The sequence below is a fragment of the Talpa occidentalis genome, unplaced genomic scaffold (assembly GCF_014898055.3).
Source record: "Talpa occidentalis isolate TD23 unplaced genomic scaffold, MPIMG_talOcc4v2.1 talOcc4.3, whole genome shotgun sequence".
Classification (NCBI taxonomy): Eukaryota; Metazoa; Chordata; class Mammalia; order Eulipotyphla; family Talpidae; genus Talpa; species Talpa occidentalis.
The window spans coordinates 67,629,375-67,653,940 of record NW_023603184.1 but is presented as its reverse complement, the minus strand read 5'-3'; the positions used below and the strand labels follow the sequence as shown (position 1 = coordinate 67,653,940).

Sequence of the window (24,566 nt, the reverse complement as noted above, 5' to 3'; positions counted from 1 at the left end):
AAGGGGTATAGTCAGTCATTTACCATCTTCAAATGCTTAAGTTTCTTCTTAGGATTTTAGAATTGTATAGAAATATTTCATTCTCCCCAAATATAATATTTTATGGTTAATTGCTTGCTTGCTTTGTGTGTGTATGTGTGTGAGAGAGAGAGGGAGAAAGAGAGAACATTGGTTTATAGTTTACAATGTTGTTTTTGATTTAGAGATGTAGGATCTCCCCATTCAGATGCTATTACTATATAGAACCACAACCAAGCCACCCATAGCCCTCTACCATAGTCCAATTCTCCCTCCCATCTTTGTTTCTGCCTCTCCCCCTCTCTTTCTAAAACCTCAGTTCTGCAGTCAGATTTCTAGGGCTTGTTATTGTTTGACTTTATCTGATCCTCTGTTTTATTTCTCTGCATTCCTCATATAAGTGACACCATCCTCCCTTTAACTTTCTCCTTCTGACTTATTTCACTTAGCATAATCCCTCCAGTTCCATCCATGTTGTTGAAAATGGCAAGAATTCATCCATTTTTATTTTTTTTTAAGATTTATTTATTTATTTACACAAGAACCGAGGTACAGACCAGATGTGTGGGAGGGTGAGAGGATTCACCAGAGACAGAGTGGGGAACAGAACAGGCAGACTGACAAATACACTGCTGAGGGGAGCAGCAGGCACGACAGGAGAGGTCTGCTGCACCCTGTGGGTTGCTCCCTGGCAGAGGATGGAAGAACATTGCTAAGATTAGACTCCATGTCTCTTTGATAGAAATCCCTTTTTTCTACAGTTCTTTTATTTTTATCTTCCTCTTCAAGTTCTGTGACCATGATACATAAGAGGCAGTAATACCTTCCCCTAAGTTAATGTCCTCACACATTGTATTTTTTCCCTACCTCTGATATCTACATTAACTTACATGTGCTTTATTTGGGAAAGTCACTTTAGATTATAAGATCTTATCTTTGTGTTGTGTTTATTTCCCAAAACTTAGCATAGTGCCTAAAGGGCAAACTGTGCACAGAACATACTCAGTTTATAATGGAGGATGAGAAGAAAGGATACAAAGCAAGAAGACAAGGTGCTGAAGGACAAACAAAAGAGAAGGCAGAATACAGGAGAAGATGGATATACAATTATTAGATAATTCAATCAATTAGCATTTTAATAAAAAATAAATCAGTACGTAAAGATTTTTCACAATGTCATAATGTTGATGACTATCTTTTATATGCCCCAGTTACAAATATATTAATTAATTTTTCAATTACAAAATGATTTATTTATTATGAGGTCTTCTCTTATGAAATGAGTTTTGTGAACTGACATAGCCAAGAGATAGTCTGCTGTGACATTTGATTGATTAGAGTTGGTCTTAGTTATCTGTTTGCTAACTTTCATCTGGTATCCATTTGTCTCTGGAAAAAAGCAGGAATAAAAGATCAGGCTTTGGAGCTGAGAAGTGACTAACATAGTTATGAATTTAAGACAAAGGGCTATATTTCACTTCCTGGAAAATGCATAATACTCTGTAAAGGTTTTAAGAAATAAGTACTCCTTGAAAGGACTTCCTGATATGAATAATTGCAAATGTCAAGGGATGAGAGTTCTCTGAGTTCTCTGATAGTGGTTTTATCTCTTAAGTGTCAGGTACTGGTGCAAAGGTGACATGAATAATTTGAATTAGTTGTTCTATGTCCCAGAGATGATACTGCAGAGAAATGAAAGCCATTCTCTAAAACCAACAGAGATTTATTCAAAGACAAAATGTCAGAGGTAATCAAACTATGTAACTTGTGCCCATAGCTTTACTTTGCATTATATAAATGGACATTCAGAATTTATTACATGCTAGCAAATTATGGAAAAGGAATTTTTATAATGTGAAATGCTGCACTGCAGCTTTCAACAAATCATGCTGGTAATATTTTAATTAGTTATGATTAACAATAAAAATTGAGTAACCATTTTCTTTAACATAACATGCAGCAAATTTACAAAGATATGAAGAGTTGACCCTTGTGAACAGTGAAAAATCCTTGTTCATATCCCCAAGTCTTCTATTCTCCTTTATAGTCACTATTTCCTTGGAAGGGTAATCATTATTTGACTTACAACATTATCATTGGTTATTATATATAGCACTCTTTGGAGTAGTACTATACAAGTCTTTTGAAAATGACACACACAAATTTCTTTTGTTATATACAAAAGAATATATAAGTATATACCATGGGTTAAGTATATACCATGGGTGGAGCTGCTTAATCTTGTAGTTATATATAAGTTCAACCTTGGTAAAAAACTCTTACAGAGTTTTTTAAAATGATTCTACCAATTTACTCTTTCATCATAAGCACATGACAGTTTTTGTTGCTTTCCATCTTTGGTAAAATTTATTATTGTCTCTGTTTCATTTTAACTTTTCTAAATATAAAGCCAAAATACTCTGACTCTTTTTTAGTTTGCTTATATTTTTCATGTTAAAAACATCTCTATTATGTACAAGAAATAATTTTTATTTATGTTTATTGTTAAAAGATTTATAGAATTATTCCTCAGAATATTTCCTAGACTGAAATGTAGCATATAGCTGAAAGGAGAAAATTTCCCTACTAATTCAACTTAACCTGATTGATTAAATGGAATATGACTCACATAGTTCAAATACATTTATTTGTTAAAAAGCACTCTCACTTGTCTTGTAACATCTTACAGACATGATAGCATTTAAGATGGCTTATTTTCACTCTCTCTTGGTAAAAGTAATATGTACATAATTGACTGTCTTACTGCTGTTCATAAAATGATACTTTATCACTAACTAGAAAATAATATCTAATCTCTAATAATGGCTCAAAATACTATAAAATCTTCATGTTTTTCACTTGTTTCCAAAATAAGATCACATTAAATTCATGTTGATGATGAATATTTAAGATGAACTCTGGAAGGAAGCACAGTGGACTATGGTGGTGGGCTATTGGTGGTTTGGTGGGGGTTACATTACAGTGGGGATAACTGGGGTGGGGGGGAATCCTGTCCTTCCAAAATACCAATAATAATGTAAGCCAAAGTTATCTCAATGTAAAAATGTTCTAAAGAAAACAAAAGAAATTAGTAAATGGACAAGATAAAACATTAAAATATGTTCCTAGTAAAACAAAAGTCAAAGACTCCACAGAAAGTTTGGAGAGAGTGTTGAGCCAGGGAGTGTGATGAGTCCGAAGTATGGTTGCTGAGCCAGGAGTCAAGAGGAGATAGGCTTTGATAGTCTGAATGTTGTTACTCTTTTGGGGCAGGGGAAGAGGTAAGAACTGCAAAGGTTCTTCCCAGAGGAAAAGGTATGTAGCTAGTGCAAAATATCTACCACACTGACTCTCAGAGTATATCTCAGAAGGATCCATGAAAGATCCTTCTGGCCTTATAATTTGCAAAAATTTTAAATATAAGTGGGCTGGAATGGCTGCCTTTTAACAATTACCATACCTATTTAGCAGTATATTTGAATTATACTTCTGTCAACTATCATTCCCACCATCCACTTATTCTTTAATTACCACCATTTATTTTTCTAAATGTTTTCCTAGAGTTGATCAAACCACTCACCCATTCTTTTTTTAAGATTTATTTTATTTATGCATACAAGAGCTGGGGCACAGGGCAGACGTGTGGGGGATGAGAGGATTCACCAGAGACAGAGTGGGGAACAGAACAGGCAGATTGACTGAAATACATTGCTGAGAGGACCAGCAGGCGAGTCAGGAGAGTTCTGCTGTGCCATGTGGGTTGCTCCCCAGCTGGCCGGGACTTGTGCTGCAGAGGCTGCGGTCAGCTTCACAGGTCGTGTCTCAACCCCCTGCTATACCAGGGAGGCCCCACTCAACCATTCTAAACAACTTAAATCTCTGAAGCCCTGAAAATATAAGTTCATACTGTTTGGACATTCAATCTGCTTTAGAGTGTGACACCATCTTAACTTTTAAGGAACCCATAGGCATATAGGAATGTATCTGACGTCCTATAGAATTTTCTTCCTAGTATTTCCATAATTGTTCTGCTATTGTTTCAATGTGTTCCTTCAACCTGACGCTATTTCCTCTGTAGCTTTCTATTTCTATCCAAGTTCTCCTTGTCCTTCATGACAATTTAAACTTAGAATCTCTTAAAAGTTTCCACAAACCACTTCCCTGCTCCCAACCCCTGCCACTCATGGCTAAGTCCAGTAATATGTGCTTTTTCTTCTTCGATTTTTAGAGATTTGCTGACTTATCGAAATTATAATGTTCTTAAAGGTGGGGACTGTACATTAATCTCTATGTACTAGATACACTCAGTACAGTACTTTCCAACAGCAAATTGCAAATTGGCTATTAAAGTTTTGTGAAGGTAAACTAAATTATTTCATTTATGAATGAAACAACTTATCTCCCTCAAAATCAGTAGTTCTCAACTTGCCAGGGATGATTTGTGTCCTGCTCCAGGAGACATTGCGTAGATAAAATCTAGAAGCATTTTTGGTTATCACAACTGAGAGAGGGGCTGGTAACTGACACCATGAATGTAGAGATAGGGATGCTGGTGATCATTTTATAGGGACCTCAGTCCTCCACAACAAATGATTATCCAGGCCTAAATTTCAGTAGTACGAGGATTGAAAAACCCTTCTGTAAGTTAAGGAAACACCCTTATTAATAATTTCAAATTAAAACAAATATCTACTTCTCATGTAACCCACCTGCTAAACTAATTTCTACTAAAATAGATGTCATCATCATGATAAATTTGCATCAATGAGAAAGTGATATATATTATATAGTAGAATTTATATACAAACATAATGATCAAGTGCTCTTAGCATATATTTTCAGTCTCTTGTTTGGCTATCTGCTTTCCATTACTTATCAAATTCATTACTTTGTCACTGCACATTCTCCTTCCAACAAATGTACCCACATTAAAAGGCAAGTATATATATCCTTCCATATTTCCCTCATACATAACTAGTTTTGTATATACTTACATATATATATATACACATATATAATAAAAAAGTGGTGTATATATATATGTGTGTGTGTATATACAGAGAGAGAGAGTTGTGTGCACACACACACACACATTGCCAGTGCACCACTATGCTGAAAATGATACACTAAAGGCACTGGCAGGGGCAAATGTCTTCCAGTTACTAACTAGCAGCTCTCTCTGTCTTATAGAATATAACTATAACTGTCTAGCAAAGATGCTGTGAAAGACTGGTTTTCAGAAGAGACTTGGAAATACAGATTTCAAGTTTCCAGTGACCCACAGTAATAAAAGACTATTCTAAGGAAAGATATAGGGCTGAGTACCAAGAGATAAATATCCAATGTCTATCTGTCAGTGAGAGTCCTACTAGCATAAGTTTGTATTAGTATTATCAGTGATACACAGATGTGAGTTCAGGATAATTCACTCTTTGTTTTGTGTTGTTGTTTTTCCACTAGACAATTTCTCAATGAAATTCCTTCAGGTTGACTCTTGTAGCACTAATTTATATCTTCAAAGCCTGAATGTTATTGCATGATATTGTTGAATCATAGTCCATCCCATATAGTTTGTGTAGGTGGGTTTTTACTTTGATGCTTCTATTTTGCTATAATGAACAATGAATATCACTGCATTGTTCTCTGTATTTGTTGTTGTTTCCTACAAGATAAGTCCTCAGGTTTGAGATTGCTGTGGAATGGAATTTATTTCATTATCAATTGCCATGTTTTCCCACCTGGTCATAACACTTTACATCTTTACAACTAACATAGAAAAGGAACCTTCACCAAACCTTTGCCAGAAATACATATTTTATGAGATAATTTCTTAATTACATTTGTCCAGTAGAAAGCAATGCAAATACTATCCCAGCTTCACACATTCTCCTAAACCATTACAGAGTATGGAGATATTTTAAGTCACAGTTTCTAATATAAAATTATCAGGACTTTTACTTAAATCACTGAAAGCAGTAGAGTTTTTCAGTAATACAATAAATCTGGGCCTCCCCGGTGGTGCAGCGGTTGAGCGCTGGGTTGTGAAGCTGCCCTCAGCCTCTGCAGCGCCGGTTCGATCCCCAGCTGCTCCCCGGCCACCGGAGGAGGGTCCCACATGGCGCGCAGACCTCTCCTGCCGCCCGCTGCTCCCCTCAGCAGTGTACTTCGGTCCTTCTGCCTGCTCTGCTCCCCGCTCTGGCTCTGGTGAATTCTCTCACCCTCCCGCACTTCTGACTGTCCAGTGCTTGTATAAATAAATAAATAAATAAATAAATAAAATAAAAAAATAAATAAATCTTTAAAAAAAAAATACAATAAATCTAACATTAATTCATATTCCCACTTTATTTTGCTCTTCTTTATCTTTTAAACTGAAATAAGGTTTGCTGAGTGTGATATTGTAAGTTTACATCAGGCATTGTCTCTGCTTAAATGAGTCAAAGTAGGATAATTTAGATTGTGATTACTCTCCATCTGAAAAATCATAATGACTTCTTATATCAAATATTCATTTCCCGTTATATGTTCATCAAAAATTGTCTGAGGGTGAGGATGGAGTTCTCCATCCAAAAATTCAGTCTGCTGCAATGCTCAAATTTGAAGCTTTGCCAGTGGTTGTGGAAGTGAGGAGAGAAGACATAAAATTGAAAATCAACTCTTAAACCTTCAGTCCAGCAATGAACACAGATTGTGTCCAATCACTTGGTAGCAAGCTAGTATTGATAGGCACATTGATTAGAGTAATTTCTTGGAACATTTTTTAATGTTGACCTTAATTCTGAGGTTACATTTTTGTTTTTCCATATGTGCATATGTCCCATATACCCTCTAACAAACTGCCCATACCAGTGGCCCACTCTGCCTTTTGAAACATTTATTACATGCCTCTCAACTTGCCAACTATCCTTCTGTTCCTTCGTGGTAACTTTACCAGCAGTGAATTATTTTGTGTCTTAATCTTCTTTCTTTTTAAAAACTGGTTCACTGGCTTTCTCTATAAATTGAAGAGCTAATTGATCAAATAGCTTTCCATTTCTGTTATATTTTGTAGGTGGCTCATTAAAGAATTGATTAATGATGTCAAAACTATTATGACAGTTTAATCAGAAACATAAAGATAAATGGTTTGTGTTTGTCATATTTTCGGTGTGATTTAAATCTAGTTTCAACGAGTGTCATTTGAATCCAGTTTAATTTCATCAGAGTGCCCAAATAGTATCTAGGAACACTTGTAGCTTTCATATTGCTAAGCTAGTGGCTAGAATATGTGATTTTTATTTTAAACTAATATAAGTCAAGGAAAAACCTTGGCAATTAAGGAGGAGTGAGGAAATTATAAATGTAAATTTTCATAAAAGCAGTCACTAATTTTTTGTCTATAGAAAATGATCTTGTGGACATCACCTGGAATTGGAGCTTTCATAAAATGGAATTAAAATTCTGATTCCATATTGCTTGTTCTTTTACATTGAAACAGATGTCAGTTTCATATGGATGCTGAATATCATCCAATCTGTTCTTCAAATATAAATGTAATTACTGGTCATTGGTTTTGGATAATTCATGCATCTGCTGAAATCGTGGAGATTTTATTAACTATTTTGATTTAGAATTTGTTCCCTTTAGAAAGCTGAAGATTTTCAACAATATCACTTTGGGATAAGTCACCCCTGCTCCTAATAATAGTCATGCATGCAAAAGTAGCTTGGGTATGGATGATCTGAATTGCAATTACTCACAAAAACCATACAGAAAGTTTAGGAACAAAAAGGGAATTCCCTCCACTTAAGAAAACTCTGTGTACCTATTTCATGTATATCACTCAAGAGGCAAAAGGGGATAGTAAACAAAAGATACAAATCTTAATATTTAGATGGATAGAATAAAGTTAATATTTTTCCTTAATTAGGAGATTCTATGAAAATCAATAAAACAACTTCCATCCATTTTGAGACACCTGAAATAGAGTTTTCAACTTTTTCCTAATTATGAGCTGCATGCAATCAATAAAAAGTATATTTCCTACTTCCTACTCACAGTTAACTTTTTCTTTAAAAAGCAGTAGATATAATTTGTTAATACCAGTCCCCCACTTTCTCCACCTACTACAGCTGCTATGATTACTACTGCCAAACTTCTATTGCTATTACTATTCTACACTCCTGATTAGTTGGGGATAATTTACACATTGACTGGAAGATATAGAGGTTTTATTTTGATTTAGAGCTTATAGTCTCCAAGAAATTTAGGATTTCAAAACAAGTTATCTTATGTGAAGTCAGACCTGTTTTGAGTGGTAGCCACATGTTTTATCAGTTCTGTATTACTCACCTCATTTTTTCTTCACAACAGATCCTTAGAGTAGATGGTTAGTCTTATCTATACTTATAAAGACTGAAATTTGGAAAGGATAAAAATAAATATCAAAATCACGAAGTATGCATTTCTGTGAAGGTTATATTATTGCATAGACATATATTCAAATGTTCTGCATTAAAAATATTTATAGTGCATTATAAATAAATATTCTGAATTATTTCTATTAAATACACTCCTTTTGTTTGAATAAACACTGTTTAAACTCTGTGTTGTTTCATTGTTGAGGTGGTTGTGTTAATATTTTAGAAAACTATGATATGCTCAAATTGCAAAAGTATTAATCCCAAAGGAAACCTGATACCCTTTGTTTATAGGAGGACTATTTACAATAGCCAAGCTATGAAAACAACCTAAATTCCACAGAACATATGAGTTGATCAAGAAGACATGGGGTGTGCACACATATATACAACGGAATACTACAAGACAATTAAAAAAATAAGCTCATGCCATTAGCAGCAACATGGATGGAACTGGAAGGGATTATCCTAAGTGAAGTGAACCAGAAGGAAAAAGAAAAGTACTGGATGGTTCCATTGAATATGGAATATAGAGAAACCAAGCAAAGGATCAGAGAAGACAAACATTAAAACTGACCTTTGAAAGCTGATCATAGATCCGAAGCATCCAGAGGGAAGGGAGAAATAGAGGGGGAGAAGACAATGGGGTAGGGGAATACAGTAGACTATGGTAGAGAACTGTGAGTGCTTAGGTGGTGCAAAAACTATGGTGAACACAACTGAGGGGAGAAAACCTATTGTGAAAAAACAAAGGCGTAACATAATGGTATGTTATTAATAAAAGTCTTAAACATTTAAAAAACAGGTAAAACTCTTTCTCGAACATTCACAAACAAGGTTATTATCACTGGTGTGCTATTTTAAGCATGCATATCTAGAGAAAAATGGAGCATAGGGAAAAGAGTGTTAACTTCAAAGGGCTTTTTCTATCCTTTCCTGTCATTGGTGGCTCTATGAGTTGAGCTGGATGGAACCAGAGGAATTCTTCTAAGTTCATTTTATTGGTCATTAAATCCATCACAGCAAAAAAAAAAAAAAAAAAAAGGTTCCAAATGTATGCTATTCAAGCAGCCAGTTGGCTGTTACTGAAATTACATCTAGTTTTAGTTGTCAGTCTTTTAAGAATGCAAAATGTTATTTCAAACCCAAAACCAGTTTTGTGGCATGAGAAAAAGACTATTAAGTAGGTGAAATGTTGTTATTGAAGATACAGTTTTAGAAGCATCGGTAACAGTGCCATGTAATTCCCAGATGACCACTTGATATTGATATGATAGGGAAAGTAATAACCATTAATAATTGAAAGCAATGCAAATGTATGCATTAAATACAAGCAAATTGAAAGTAGGCAAGTAATAAAACACTAAGCTCTTTGGCTAAGAAGCTTCCTAATTCATTGGGTTTTTGTTTGTTTTGTTTCTTGATCCAGATTTACATTTTTGAAAATAATATCTACTATCAATCTGATATAAAGAGCAGTTCATTGCGATTAACATCTTCTGGAAAAGAAGGAATTATTTTTAATGGAATTGCTGACTGGTTATATGAAGGTGAGTTGAACAGATTTAGTATTCAAAAAAGTGCAACTGACATATTTTAATACAACATCTATAAGAAAAACCTATTCATTCCAGAACAATACTTATAACACTATTTCTTCTCCTCATTTCCTCTCAAATATGCCTCCATGCTTTCGTATCTTTGCTTGTGCTTGTGTGTTGACGAGTTGTGATTTACATCTAATTATATGATTCTACATTTGGTATATATACATACATTTTTTCAGGCTAGATAGATTTTATTTTTGGTGATGTTTAAGATGCTATTTTTTTTCTGGCTCTCTGGAAAAGAAGAAACAAAAAATCTTCACTGCTCAAAAAGTACATGAAAACTATTTGTGTTTAGTCATCTCATTGGGGACACTTGTCTCAAGTAAAATATCATTGAACAGAGAGCAAAATAAAACCTACCAGAATAATCACTTACACATTTGCAACAACTATTAATTCATGTCTTAGTAATAGCTGAAAATATGAAATGAGTCAGGTATTAAAAACCTCTACCCCAGTTTGATCATGTAGTAGTTGAGTTATAGGGACAGATTGCCTGGGGAAGACTCAAAAATTTAGTTTAATACTTAGATTTCAGACTCTGCAATTGATCATGGCAAAATATTTCAAGGCTTAAATTGGGTTATTTGCTTGCTTACAAATTATAAATCTAAGAATCTTCCAGAAAATAAATTTATTTCTTAAGCAGTAGTAGGAAATACAATCATTCTACTTCAGAGCAATATTTTTAATTGAATTGTCTTTATTAAGGTAATGTTGATTTACAGTACTATCTATTAGTTAGGACTATAAATTCACACCAGTGTATATTTTTAATTCTGTAAGAAAAGTGAATCATTTAAGTCATTCATTCACTCATTCATGCCCTCATTCAACAGATATTATTGGAAATCTAGGTAATTGTCTATGTGCCAAGATACATCAGGGAACAAATCAAAGTACTGCTTTCAGGATCCTATATTCAAAATATTTTGCTGGATGAAACTATTTTATTAAGGAAGGTTTAGTATATCCCTTGAGATTTTTATGTTTTTTGTGTAATCTGTAATATGTGTATATGTCAGCATCAAATAGCAAAAGATTTCAGAAACAGCAGTTTATTCCAAAGAGCAATGGAAGTTACTATGGAAATATCAGCAATAATTATGCCCTGACTAAAAAAAAAAAAAAAACAAAAAAAAAAAACACTAATAGTCAAGTAGGGTTCTTTGGTTGAGAGCACATTCAGTGACTCCGGCATTCCTATTTGAAAAAGACAAATTATTAGAGAGGTCTGGGATAGCCCAATAAATTGAAGAAACTGGTATAAAACCAACTTGATGCCTGGATCTAGAATTGTTCAGAGCCCAAGACATGCCCTTTATATTAAAATTAGTATTGGTGTGGTGTGGATTCCCTGACATAAGAAGAAACTGTTAATGCAATGTGGTTAAGTTGTCAGATAATAATAAACACAGAATCCTGTTAAAGAGCAAGGAATAAGACAGCCCATTTGAGACACTAACAGGCAAATCCTACTGATTTGAGCCTGGAAGATTAATATGTATTACACACAAGAAAAATATAGGAAAGAAATTCCTGGCAAGAGTAACCAGCTGATAATAGCATAGGAAATTTAAGTAGTAAGGTGTGTGCCCGGGGAATTAAAATCTGCTTGGTATTAAGACATAAAATTTGAAAAAAGAATGGGTTAGTGACCCTAAAAATAACCTGGTGTTTCAATTATTTTCTCACAAGTGAATAGAAAAACTAATAGAACCTTTTTTGTAAGGGAGTGTCAAGATTAGGCCTCCCATATAACTAGATCATTTTGGTTACAGTTAGAAGCTGAGATCAAATAGAATAAGGGACCAGTGAACAGCTAAGACCTCTTCCCTCTTCTATGTTCTATCAAGAAATAATGAGCATTTGGAATAGGGTTAACGCAGTAAGAGGAGAGAAGCTCTAAAATTGATGTGGCACTAAAATAGATACATCTTGGTGGTTAAATGTATGGTGTATAAAACTGTATATGACTTAGGGGTATAGATGCACACCAGAATCAATATTTTTAATTCTGTAAGGAAAGTGAATCATTTAAGCCATTCATTCATTCCCTCATTCTACAGATATTATTGAAAACCTGCTGTGGTCTGTGTACTTGTCTATGTGCTGAGATACATCAGAAAACAAATCAAAGTAATGCTTTGGGTGGGTGAAAAGAAGTCAAGAATGATTATTCGTGTTCTGGTTTGGGCAAATAGTGATGACAGATACAGAAAGCTGGCATTCATCAGGAGTGGTGGATTTCAGGGAGGAGAGAAATAATTTTGGGGGAATGTTGATGCTCCATAGTAGACTGGCATCCTCCATTGGGTGAGAAATGTGATCCTTAATATCAGTGAACTTTTAAGTGACATTCAATATAGAATATGCTGACTTGATGACTGATCAAGACTTCTTGGGCTTCTGTCCTCAAGAGAAAACTTTTTATAGTTTATGGTCTTACATTTTTTTAAGAAATTATAAAGAGAAATTAGGGACCGTTGTCCGTCAAGTAAGTTTATTTTCTTAATTAGAGAACAAAAATCTGTACATATAGGTTGAAATTAAACTATCTTTGGGGGGTAGACAGAACAAATAGATAGCAAAAAACTTTTGTTGTGACACTGTATATAGTGACAAATTCCAAATGAGTAAAAGGGAAAAAAAAAGTTTATTTCCATTCAAATTAAATTTGACCCTTTGTGCTCGTATGTTGTACAAATACTGGAAAATTCCAGACGTGCTATGTGATTCAGTCTTCACAGTGCTAGCATATATCTAATCACTTACTGAAGAAACCAACATCAGGGAGGATAGGTGACTTGGATTTGGTTTCATATCTCATGAATGGCAAAGTTTGCATCTGAAGGTGTATCTTTAAAGCCATCACTTCATCCTAGGATGCTCTACCTGTACAATGCAAAATCTTTCATGTTCTCTAAAGGATAACATCTGTCATGGAGTGTAAGCTATTAGATTTTGCTGACATTTTCTCATCCAAAGACTGGGAACCCACCTGTTCATGGATTTTCCTCAATTCTTGTTTCATTGAAAAAAAAAAATAGTTGGGAGGCTACTATAGCAATCAATGTTAAGGTTTGTCAGAGGGATTTAGGCAATTCAGATGCCATTTCTTTATTTCAACTTTTGGTCCTGCTTTTGCCAATCTATGCTTCAGGTATTACACATGTACCTTCTTTCCCCACTATCTCTTTGCTTGATCAATATGTTGACAGCTCTCAGATTCCAGATCTTCTCTTTTCCCTTCAACATTCACTCACCAAAATACCATGACATCTGCTAAGAATGTATATGTTCTAGTATGTTCTTCAATGCCATGTGTGTCATTATTTCTGGTGTGGATATTTCCTTTAATTACTTTACAGAAATCAATTAGAATCTGAAGTAGTATGTGTAGAAGACTTCTCAAAAAGTATTGCATACCATTTTCACTTATTTTTTATTGAAATTTATCTTCTTTAAATGTCATAGAAAAAAATATGACAGAAGGTGTCACATAAAAGATAATAAAATGTTTCTATGGTGGATTTCTGGGCATGGTGTAATCTTTTTAGGACCACACTAATCAATCTGTGAGTGTCGCTGTTGCTCCCAGCCACACTAGCTAAGTCAAAGACTAAAATCCTTGAAAGTATCATTTTACAACTTCTTGTTTCTAGTCAAGAAAAATTAAGACAAGTAATATACATGTTTTAAAGAGTTGGGAAGTTCAGAAGAAAAATAAAAGATACTCATCACACAAAGTATATATAATGTTATCCACATATATTTATGTTTCTAACATGGTAACTTAATTAAATAAGATATCAGCTCATTATCCTTTTTTTTTAAAGATTTATTTATTATTTATTTATTTATACAAGCACTGGGTACAGTCAGAAGCACTGGAGGGTGACAGCATTCACCAGAGCCAGAGCGAGGAACAAAATAAGCAGGCTGATGAAGAAATACACTGCTGAGGGGAGCAGCAGGTGGCAGGAGGGGTCTGCGTGCCATGTGGGACCCTCGCCCAGTGGCCAGGGATCGAACCGGCATTGCACAGGCTTTGGGCAACTTCGCAACCCAGCGCTCAACCCCTGCGCCACCAGGGAGGCCCATATCAGCTCATTGTCTTGCTTTAAAAAAGTAAATTACCACATTTCAACTATGAAAATTTTCATAAATAATTGAATTTACAAATAGAAACAAATCATAACTCATTTTTATTAACTAAGCATATATAATAATGGATCTAATATTGCTAAATGATCATAAGTTTATTTTATAATCTCATTTTTTAGGAGTCATTCATTGAAATTCTATCCAACAGTTATTTAGCACATATACCTATTGGGCATTATCTGAGAGCAATACAATAAGGGATAGAAGCTCCTTTATTTAGTGTATTTCCAAATTAGTGGAGAGAAAATTGTAAATAATTATTATGTAAAGAAATGTTGGAAACATGGTATATCAAATAATAAATAAATCTATATGTTAGCATGCAAAATAGAAGTGTAAATAGAATTATTGCTGACGGGATAGGAGAACATAGGGTGATTTCATAGAAGAAATAATTTTTTACATTGTTCTTGAATATGATAAGAAAAAATAAATGAGAGGGAAATTTTAAGGTTAGTTAGTATCCTTTCCACAGATTGTGATTGTTATTCTTCTTTTGGTTTGTTTAATGAGAACAATGTGAAATGTCTATTTTCACACTATATTTGCCTTCTCTTGAGCACAAATAACAATCATTCATCAAGTCAACATTTATTTATTAAACATGAAATTTCTATAAAACTTGACAGTGACAGATAGAAGAAAAATATTATAGATATAGACTTGAGAGCCATAGGAAATGAAGATGATGAGCAACAGGTCTTTGGAGGTAAAACAACCTAATTCAAATAGCTTTGCTATCTGAACTTGACAAGAATAAAAGCATTTTATTGCTGTTGCCAGCAACAAGATTCAGTGGATGGAGGTATAAATAAGAAGTGAGAAGGTTATGAACATTGACAATTCTTTTAAGAAAATTGACAGTGAGATATGAAAATAAGGGGGAAATATTAATCACAGATCTATAGACTTGGCAGTAGCATCCTCAGGAAATCCTACACTGACATGGAATACCACACCATTTATGAAAATAATTTTTTTGTAAATACTGTAATATAATGAACACAGAAAGTTTCAATCCATGAGTAAAACACCCTATTAAAGAAGTATATGCCCTACCCCAGCATGTTAAATAGACAGATTATTTACTAGATGGATCAATCCAAAAGCACATTAAAGATCATTTTAATTTTCTTCTCATTTCCTTTTATATTTCAAGGAAGTCATAACTCTTTGCATGTACCATATATTTTCCTAGTTTAGCATTTCCACAGGGAAAACTTTAGGTAGAGATAACTCTACAGTAAATGAGAATAGTTGACATCTAGTCTCTATTGAATGGTGACCTCAAATCTGGGCCATACTTATTCTTCTGAAGCTCTTTTGCACACATACTTCAGGACCTGGGATAGAGTCCACTTAGAAATCCTGAGCATTGTCTTTGGCCAACACAATTGATCAGTACCTTCAAGTCACATAGAATTTAGAGTTTACACTTAATTGACATTTAGCTTCTTTTCCCTTCGTGTCATAGAGACGACTCGTGTTTCTGCAACTGAATTAGAAGTCATTTGTATAAATCAGGGTTAGGGTCACAACTAGCCAAAATGCCACATATAATGTAGTATTGAAAGTTTTATATACCAAAAAGAATAAGCAGCAGCTTGGTGCTAGTGTTGGTTAGCCACCAACTCCTATTTAGGGAAGAGAAGTAGCTGTTACTAGAACTGACTAGAAGGAAATTCTTTCATTTTTACAGTAAAAGAAACTGAAATTTGGTTGAAAACCATAATTTCAATAGTGGGAGCCAAAATGAAGAACATATGCCAAGCTCCTTTTCACTCAGTTTGATTCACCTGGCTTCATATTGGCCATACCCAATAAAGAAATCAGATATAAAGTATAATATTCTTATTATTCAAATGAAATTCCATCTCCTTGAAAAAGGGACACAGAAAGTTGCATATGATGCTGTTTCAACATAGGGTGGTTTTAGTACAGCTATACACCTATCTGAAACTGGCATCTGGGTTTTTTAATATAAGATTTTTGGAAAATACCCCCATTAAGGAAAAAATAGGCAAATCATGTGGCCATAATTGGTAATCATAGTTCTCTTCTTTAACTGCACATTTCTTTGACTTTACCTTCTGCCAGCATGTTAAATAGACAGGTTATTTACTAGATGGATCAGTCCAAAAGTTTATTTTTGCCAAATCTTATCCCTTTTCATCTTTTTCTTAATTAGATTGTAACAATTTCAATTTTCCATTGAAATGGAAATTAGAATGTGGAAATGTGGGATTGGAAAATGAAATGGACTATTTGTGAACCTGCTGAGTTCCAAATATGTTCCTTCTTGCCCTGCTTTGTATGGTGAAGATACATTTCCTTCCTGGCAGATGAGATTAATCATCAGACCCAGTACAGTGACTATATTTGCTGTCAGTTTGTTTTTTTTCTCCCCAGTCAAAATGAACCCAGAATGGCCAAAGACAAATTTCAGACTCCAATTCAGAGGAACAGAATTATGACTGTATTCCTTATTTGAGACAATCCTCCCTTGGGCAATAGGAATTTTAAACCCATTAAGCTCATTACAATAAGGACAAGAAACAAAATGTGTCCAGTGGGTTATTGTTTTGATAATGAGAAAATATTAGAGTTCTACTCCTATAGTTCCACATTTGTAAGAACTAAGCTATGTAAGAGAAACACTTGCATGCTTTAGGTTGGCACCCCAATTTCAAGGTTATTGTTAAACAAATAGAAATAGTGCCCAAACTATGATAGAGAAGGCTATTTCACTTTTATAAAAAGCCAGGTAGCCAGGTATATATAGCTAAGGGGATCATGATGAAACAAATGCATTCCATGTGTCTGAATCCATTGTTGTTTTTGCTGTAAAATATTTCCTGTTTGGAGGTGACTTAGTGTGGGTTATCATGGTAAAGGATAAGTTTTTCTCAAAGTCCATGAATAGCAGCATTGATATGAATGCAGTCAGTGAAGGTATATCTAGTCCTAGATTATGTATCTATCTCTGGAATGATAAAAGGCTACACCTTCTTGGGCCTCCCTGGTGGCACTGGGATTAAAGACGCTGCTATCAAGCTATCAGCAAGCACTGCAACATGAGTTCAATCCCTGAACTCATGTGACCCACATGGTGCTGTAGATCTCTCCCGTCTCACCCACTACACCCCTCAACAGTATATTTCAGTAAATCCACCTGTTCTCCTTCCCACTGTGTCTCTGGTGAATCCTCTCACTGCCCCCCCCCCCCACACACCTCTGGCCTGTACTCCAGTTCTTGTTTGCATAAATAAATCTTTAAAAAAAAAAAGGCTACCCCTTCTTGATGGAAGGTGTTTTATATAACCCAGCTACCACAAGGTAGTCCATTGATCCTCCTAGGAAACAACATTAAATCAAGGGTTTTGCAATGACCACAACTGTTGCAGGTAATAGTAAGTGCCAAAAACAAATTGATAGGCAGTTGGGAATCATCTTGTCCATCTGGCTACTGAAAGGCTCCTCTGGTGGACATTAGTAGGACATAAATACCTTCACATTTTCATATGTTTATACCTTCTGATAAACCCATACGCTTACCCCTCCCTAAAGTTCCTTGTCACTAATTTTCTAATTTTATTCTTCCAGTATCCTTGAGCAGGTAGCCATTATTTGATCCCCTGTGGTTGAGTTTGGATATAGCGCACTTAAAGCCAAGTCTCCTTCTACAAGGAATGGAGAACAAATTATTTTGGTATAAATTCTGCCAACTAGTAAAGTTTTTATTTATTAGTCCTTCAATGCCACTCCCAAGTCAGATTATAGTACAGAGCCTGTTCCAATACATCATGCAAACCTATTCATAAACCAGGCCTGTATTTCTTCAACCTCCACTAACTTAAATTAGACAACACATCTTGAGGTGCAGATATAAGGTGATGGTAGAGAATAAAGTAGAGGATGCAATACTGTGGTCAGTACACTCGTGTTTTCTGGCCTAGTTCCATATAATCACTTTTACTCTGTCCTGAACTGTTACTATATATGTTTCGTTCTACAATCAGATCTCAATCCATTCATGATGGATAATATTGACTGTAATAGTCACCTGATAGCCCATGTAGCCAGGTAGAGAGTTGCTTTAGAAATAAAGACTATTAGTGACCTTTCTCTAAAGTTTCTAATGTCTCTTGAGGGCACAGGCTCCACACAGCATCTCTGTTTGCATGGACTCTACATTATCATTGAATCTGCTGGATCACAAGGCAAAGATGGTGAGGCAGGTGGTACCATGGCCTTCATGTGGCACATAGCACTCTCTTGCTCAGCTTCTACTCAGAACTAATAGCTGTAGAAGTTAGTTGGGAAAAAAAGCAGGGCAGTGAATGTGAGAAAAAGTACATGTATACAGTTTATGTTCTTTAAAATTCAGAGGCCAGTCCCTCTTTACTTTTACACAAGTGCAGTCTCAACAAGTTTTTTCTCACTTTAAAAGATACTCCAGATCAGTGGGTCTCTAAGCTCTTTTTTAGGGGTGCAAACTCTTAAGCTTTCATGGAAATTCATTTTCCACTCTACTTTTACGCAGAAGGCACATGCTGCCTCTGTCTGTAAGAAAACTTGTGGGAATTTTGAGGTTCAACATCTCCAACCATAAAATTAAACACATATAGCAGTATTCCATTGTAAATTGTATTATGTATGAGCCTGTTGCAGAAAGCAAAATTATACTGCACATATTTGCACAAACATCCTTACTCTGTGTGAAGGTTCCAGTCATTTTCCACCAATAACTCTGTCCTAAAAAAAACAAGAGATGATCATGATTTTAATTTCTTTTTCTCTCTATGTAATCTCTCTAGCATGTCAAAAGAACCAGGTGAACTTCACTATTTAATCTGTATAGTTGCCATTGTTTTAGCAACTAAATGCCATAAATATTTGTCTTCTTAATCCTTTGGTTCAATGTACATTTTATTGGGTTACCACAAGTAACAACTGATTTCATGACACCTTCCCTTGTTATTAATTATCTGTGCTCATACCCCTCCTGGAAATATAATTATTATATCATAGATAGATATAGGATTATATTATATAGATATGTAAGAATAGGTATACATATGAATTTGTGTTTATGTATATATGTATGTAGCTATAATCTCCAACCTAAATTTCAAAATCTAATTTTGAAGATCTGTTTTCTGAGTATACTGCTGAGGTTCATCATTGTGTCAGTCAGCATCCCCAAAGGAAAGGCTTGGCACTTCCAATGCTTTGAACATGATTTATTTACAAAGAAACCATTTGTAAAGGTGAAGGTGTGGGGGAAATTTAAAGGACAGAGCTATAATTTAGATCTGTAGCAGCCAAGTTATTACCATCTCCATGACCAGAGAGTTGAGCCATTACCAGACACAAAAGAATGGAATTGTATAGAGGAAGGAGGGTCAGTGACAACATTTAAAACACAAAGCAGGCCTGTGGTAACATTTTAGGATGAAGTCAAATGAAAAAAAAAAAAAAATACCCTGATTTACCTTTTCCTTCTAATCTCATGTCAAAATACCATAATGGCAATGCTGGAGAGGCTATAGGGGACCCTTTTAATGAAATTCACGCAGATTAGTTTTATGGACTAAAAAGAAAGGATAGAAGAGTGAGTAGTGGATCTCGGTCACGTGAAAGTACATTTCATAATTTTATACAGTATATTTCACAATGCATTTCCTTAGAGTTCAAAATAGTTCAATAAGTCTTAGCAGGTATTCAGTATGTTTAATGATGAGAGAATAGATATATGATTGAATGTAAATATGAATGATTGATGACATGAATGTGTTTTTGTGCCATATTTCAGTCTCAAATTACTGTTCCCATTCTATTCCCAAATAGTGCTTTCATGTTTTCTGTTAGCATTGCTGACAATCAATGAATTCTAACTTCATTACTTCATTTCTTCCTTCCTTTGCCTCTGATTTTCTTGGGATTAAACGGATAACTAGAAAGAACAGACTTATCAGTGAAGTTGATAAAAATCCAACTCCTAGCTAGAAATAAATTACATACAATGGAGATTTCAAGGACAGATGTTTGTGGGTCACTGAGCCCACATCTCTACAGTTTCTTTCAAATAACACTCATTTATTCTAGAGGAACTTCTCCATTCTCATATCGCCCACTGGTGGTCACCAGATGGAGAAAGACTTGCCTTCCTGATGATAAATGATTCCTTGGTGCCTAACATGGTTGTCCCTCGGTTTACTGGAGCATTGTATCCCAGGGGAAAGCAGTATCCATACCCTAAGGTAAGCAATGTGAAAGTACAGCTTTGTTCCGTGCTCTCTGCACCAGTGACTTGATTGATGGTATTTGTTGTTTTTGGAGAAAAAAGGTTTCCTTACTTTTCAAGAGACTCATCATTTAGAGTTTACTGTAGTCTACACACTGCTTGGGTAGGAAGAATTATGGCTGGTTCTGGAGTGGGAACTTGCACTCTTGCTGCATTTCTTTCCTCTTAATGTTCTCATTCTCATTTCCTCTTACCTTCCCAGTTGAAAAGAGGGTGAGAGGAGATAAAAGGCAGAATTGATGCCTTAACAAAGTTTTCTCCAATGTATTTTCTATTTTCTCCTATTTTTTTGTGTGTTCTGGTTGTTATTAGCTGATTTAAGGGATGAAAATTTCTCATTGTTGAATAAATTAGAAATTCTTTTAGAAAAATCTAACTTTTTGAGATAAAAATATAAATCTAGTTTCTTTCAGATGATTTCTTCAAGCACTTATGCTATATGTTAATCTGTAGTATAAATCTCCTATAAAACATTGACTAAGCATAAAAAATCACCAATAAAGAGTGGGCTAAGCATAAAAAATTTACTAGTATTATTATTAACATCAGTATTATTTTGGCAGAGCATACTCTGGAACATATTTTATAAAATGCTTGGATGGAGCCATAGGAAGCCATACCTAAGATTGGAATTGTTTTATCAAGTACGACAAACATGAAAATACTGTCCAGATAGCAAAACTGTTTTCAAGTGTTGTGAGAGGCTCCTGGGAACAGGTTGCAAAATCATCTGAAAGGCACTGATTTTTCTATTGCATGGCATTTTTAAATATAAATTATCTTTTTAAAATTAGCTTCCCCATGTGATATTACCCCCCCCCCAAAAAAAAAAAAGCTCATGAGTGAAGACCCTATACATTAATCATGTCAAGATGTCCTACAGGAGACTTTTAAAATGCCACTGTTAGGTCTCTGTTAAGTAAGAGATGACTACAGATTTCATTTAGAAGCCATTTTTAAGCCATGAATTTAATCAGTTGTACTTTATGATTCTAAGCACAATTTGTTAGTACCTTTTCAAAGTGTGTATTCCATAAATGGGACAAAGTACTGGACAAATTGCTCATCATACATAATCTATACATGCAAGGAAGGCATGTCAAGATAAAGATGAAGTCACGCCTACCTTCCATATTTTTCTCTCATTTACCAAACTCAAATTATCTGGCTTCAATGTGGAGGCTAGAATGAGAAGAGTATCTCTTCAATGAAACCTGTGCTGCCTGGCTTCCCCATCCTAGCTTCCTCCCCAGGTTGTACTGTAAAGTGACTGAATGATAGCTTGGAAGGACAGCTGGACTGAGAGGAATCTGATTCCAAGATTTTAAAATATTATTTTTAGGCTCTTTCCTGGACATAGGTTAGAAGGCACATATGTAGTCAGTGCTCTTCTGGAGAAAATGGCAATTTGGCCTAACAACAAAATAATCATATTCACCAAGAGAATTTCATTATACTCCAAGAAAAGCACTATCATTTTTGTAGAGACAGGCTGAAAAGACTTCTCAAATATATTAATTCTCACATCATTTGATTGACTTATGATAATGAAAGTTCACCTGACAATTTAAGTACAAAATGAATTTGTTTCATAATGTGAAAAACAAATGTGAATAGAAAGGAGGTCCATTGCACAAATACTAGTCAGTTTGTGCTCTGCACAAAGGGAATAAAATCAGCCCCAGGGAAAGCATAACTTTTTATAATTCTTTTCCCAAGAGGAACTGGGGACATTGTGTCTCACACATAAGAGCCATACCTATTGGCTACCTCTGCAAGTTCCCTTCTCAGTTATGGACTCTTCTGCTTGAACTTGAGTGCTCTCTGGCCTGTTATTTTAACAAGGTATAGGCAAAAATCATGGACAAAATAAAAATGCCTGAGAAAATTGAAATATGTCAGCAGTAATTCAGAAGATACTAGGTTGACATACCTAGACACTTTGTTAAATGTAATAATTATATTTAACCTTTTCTCATAGTAATGATAGACATAAAGTAATGATCATGTTTGTTTATTAACTGTATAAATCATGTGTGCTAATAGCATGCTTTGTGTTTTCAGAGAGCATTTTCCCTTTTTTGTTTCTCATCCAGTCCTTTTCACAATTGCTTCTATTTCACAAATGGACAAATTGAATTTCTAAAAGGTTAAGTGCTTTTACAAAAGTCACAGTTATTTTAGGAACAGGGAAATAACTCATATTTATTGATTCTGTCCCTTTCTATGAAAGTACCAGAGGTTAACTTGTATCTCCAAAGATGTATCTGAAATGAAAATATCTTTTTATGCTTAACAAATATGTAGAGCTCTGTTTGCTCCATTTGCTGCTAATGACTTGGGTCTACATGGGTAGCTTTGTTAGACAGCCTCACACCTACTATACATAAATATGAAATACATGATGGGGGGGGTCCCATGTATGCATTAGTAACCACCATTGAGGAATATTGAAAATAAAGATAGCACATGGGCCTCCCTGGTGGCACAAGAAATTAAGTCTCAGCACTATCAAGCTATCAGCAGTCACTGCAACACAAGTTTGATCCCCAGTCAGGGAGCTAACCTACACGGCACAGCAGACCTCTCCTGTATCACCCACTGCTCCCCTCATAGTGTATTTCAGTCTGCCTGTTCTGTTCCCCACTCTGTCTCTGGTGAATCCTTTCACCCCCCATACCTCTGGCCTGTTCCCCCGTTCTTAGTTTTTATATGCATAAATAAGTGAATCTTTAAAAAAGAAAAGAAAGATAGCACAGATATCCTAATGGTCAAAGCTGAGGGAAAAAAAAAAAATCCCTCGTTCTGAGGTCATGGCATTTACTCAAAGAAACTAGATCTGGGTTTTATTCTGTTTTCTCAGAATAAATTTTAGTGTCATGTTGGGTAAATACTTGAATTTTCAATGTCTTTATTATTTTACTCTGATTTTTAAAAATAAAGGCTTGTTATTTCTTCCAGCAACAAATATTTTATTTGGATTTGCTTTTACTTACGCAATAAACTTTCAAAAAGTGACACTTTAGACTTTGAAGAAAGGCACAGAGTTCATATTAAATTGTGCTTCAAATTAAGCTAGATTAAAATGAGTACAGCAAATACCCGATATGGTCAGATTTACTAATGAAATACTTACACTAAACAAATATATTTGTATTTTACTTAATTCAGCATGATTCAGAACTCATAAAATACCCTATCATTAGCAATTCAGCAAAAAAGAGAGACACAGTTTTATCTCAGTAACCTCAGGTTAATCTTCTTAATTAAAACATTATCTTGCTTAATGACAATTTAGTTGCCAGTAAAATAAGGTTAATTATTATTGAGGCTTGTGTTTCAGAATCATAGAGGAAGGATTCTATGGATTTGCAGTCTTTGTAGTAAATGTCACTGTAAAAAGCAAATAGGTGAACTCCAATTTACATATTATTGAAACAATTTGAATATTAAAAGGTACAAATGAACTTGCAATGTGCACTTAATTTAAAACTCCCTGAAAAGATACAAATCTAATTAAGATTACAAAATGCTGGACAGCTGAATTTCTGAAATTATCCTGGTTTGGGTGAGTTGTTTACCTTTTGTGCATCATCTCCACGTGTGTAAACAACTTTTAATTTGTTTCCACATTGAAGCTAATTGAGATATCAGTGATGATGCACAGGTACAAGTTACAGCAATACTGAGCATAAGGCACAGAGGTTTGCCATATATTCCCTGCCCTCACACATGTACATCTTCCCCCATTATCAACATTCCCACCAAGCACAAGCTTTGAGGCTGTGTTGACAAGTCATCATTGCCCAAAGTTCAGTTTACATTACAGTTCACTTTTGGTGTTGTATATTGTCTGGGTTTGAGAACTATATAATGACGTAAATCCATCATCATAGTTTCCTACAAAATGTTTTTCACTGCCCTCAAATCCTCTGTGCTTCACCCATTCATCCCTCCCCCACCCCTTCATGGTAATCATTTTAAATAAACAGCAAAGTGGATGCTGAAGAGTTGTTGCTGTATCTCAATACAGCCTTGATTTTCTGAGTTTTGTCAATGACCATT

The 24,566-nt window shown here is 34.9% G+C and overlaps 1 protein-coding gene across 4 annotated transcripts in view; it reads left to right on the top strand.

Moving 5' to 3' along the window:
- Positions 1-24,566, top strand: part of DPP10 (dipeptidyl peptidase like 10) — a 611,591-nt gene that overhangs the window by 499,260 nt on the left and 87,765 nt on the right. For all 4 annotated transcript variants that reach the window (XM_054699639.1, XM_037523252.2, XM_054699638.1 and 1 more), the window contains exons 8-9: positions 9,847-9,967; positions 20,303-20,457. In XM_054699639.1, the coding sequence (XP_054555614.1) occupies positions 9,847-9,967; positions 20,303-20,457 (276 nt within the window). The remainder of the gene's footprint in view (positions 1-9,846; positions 9,968-20,302; positions 20,458-24,566) is intronic.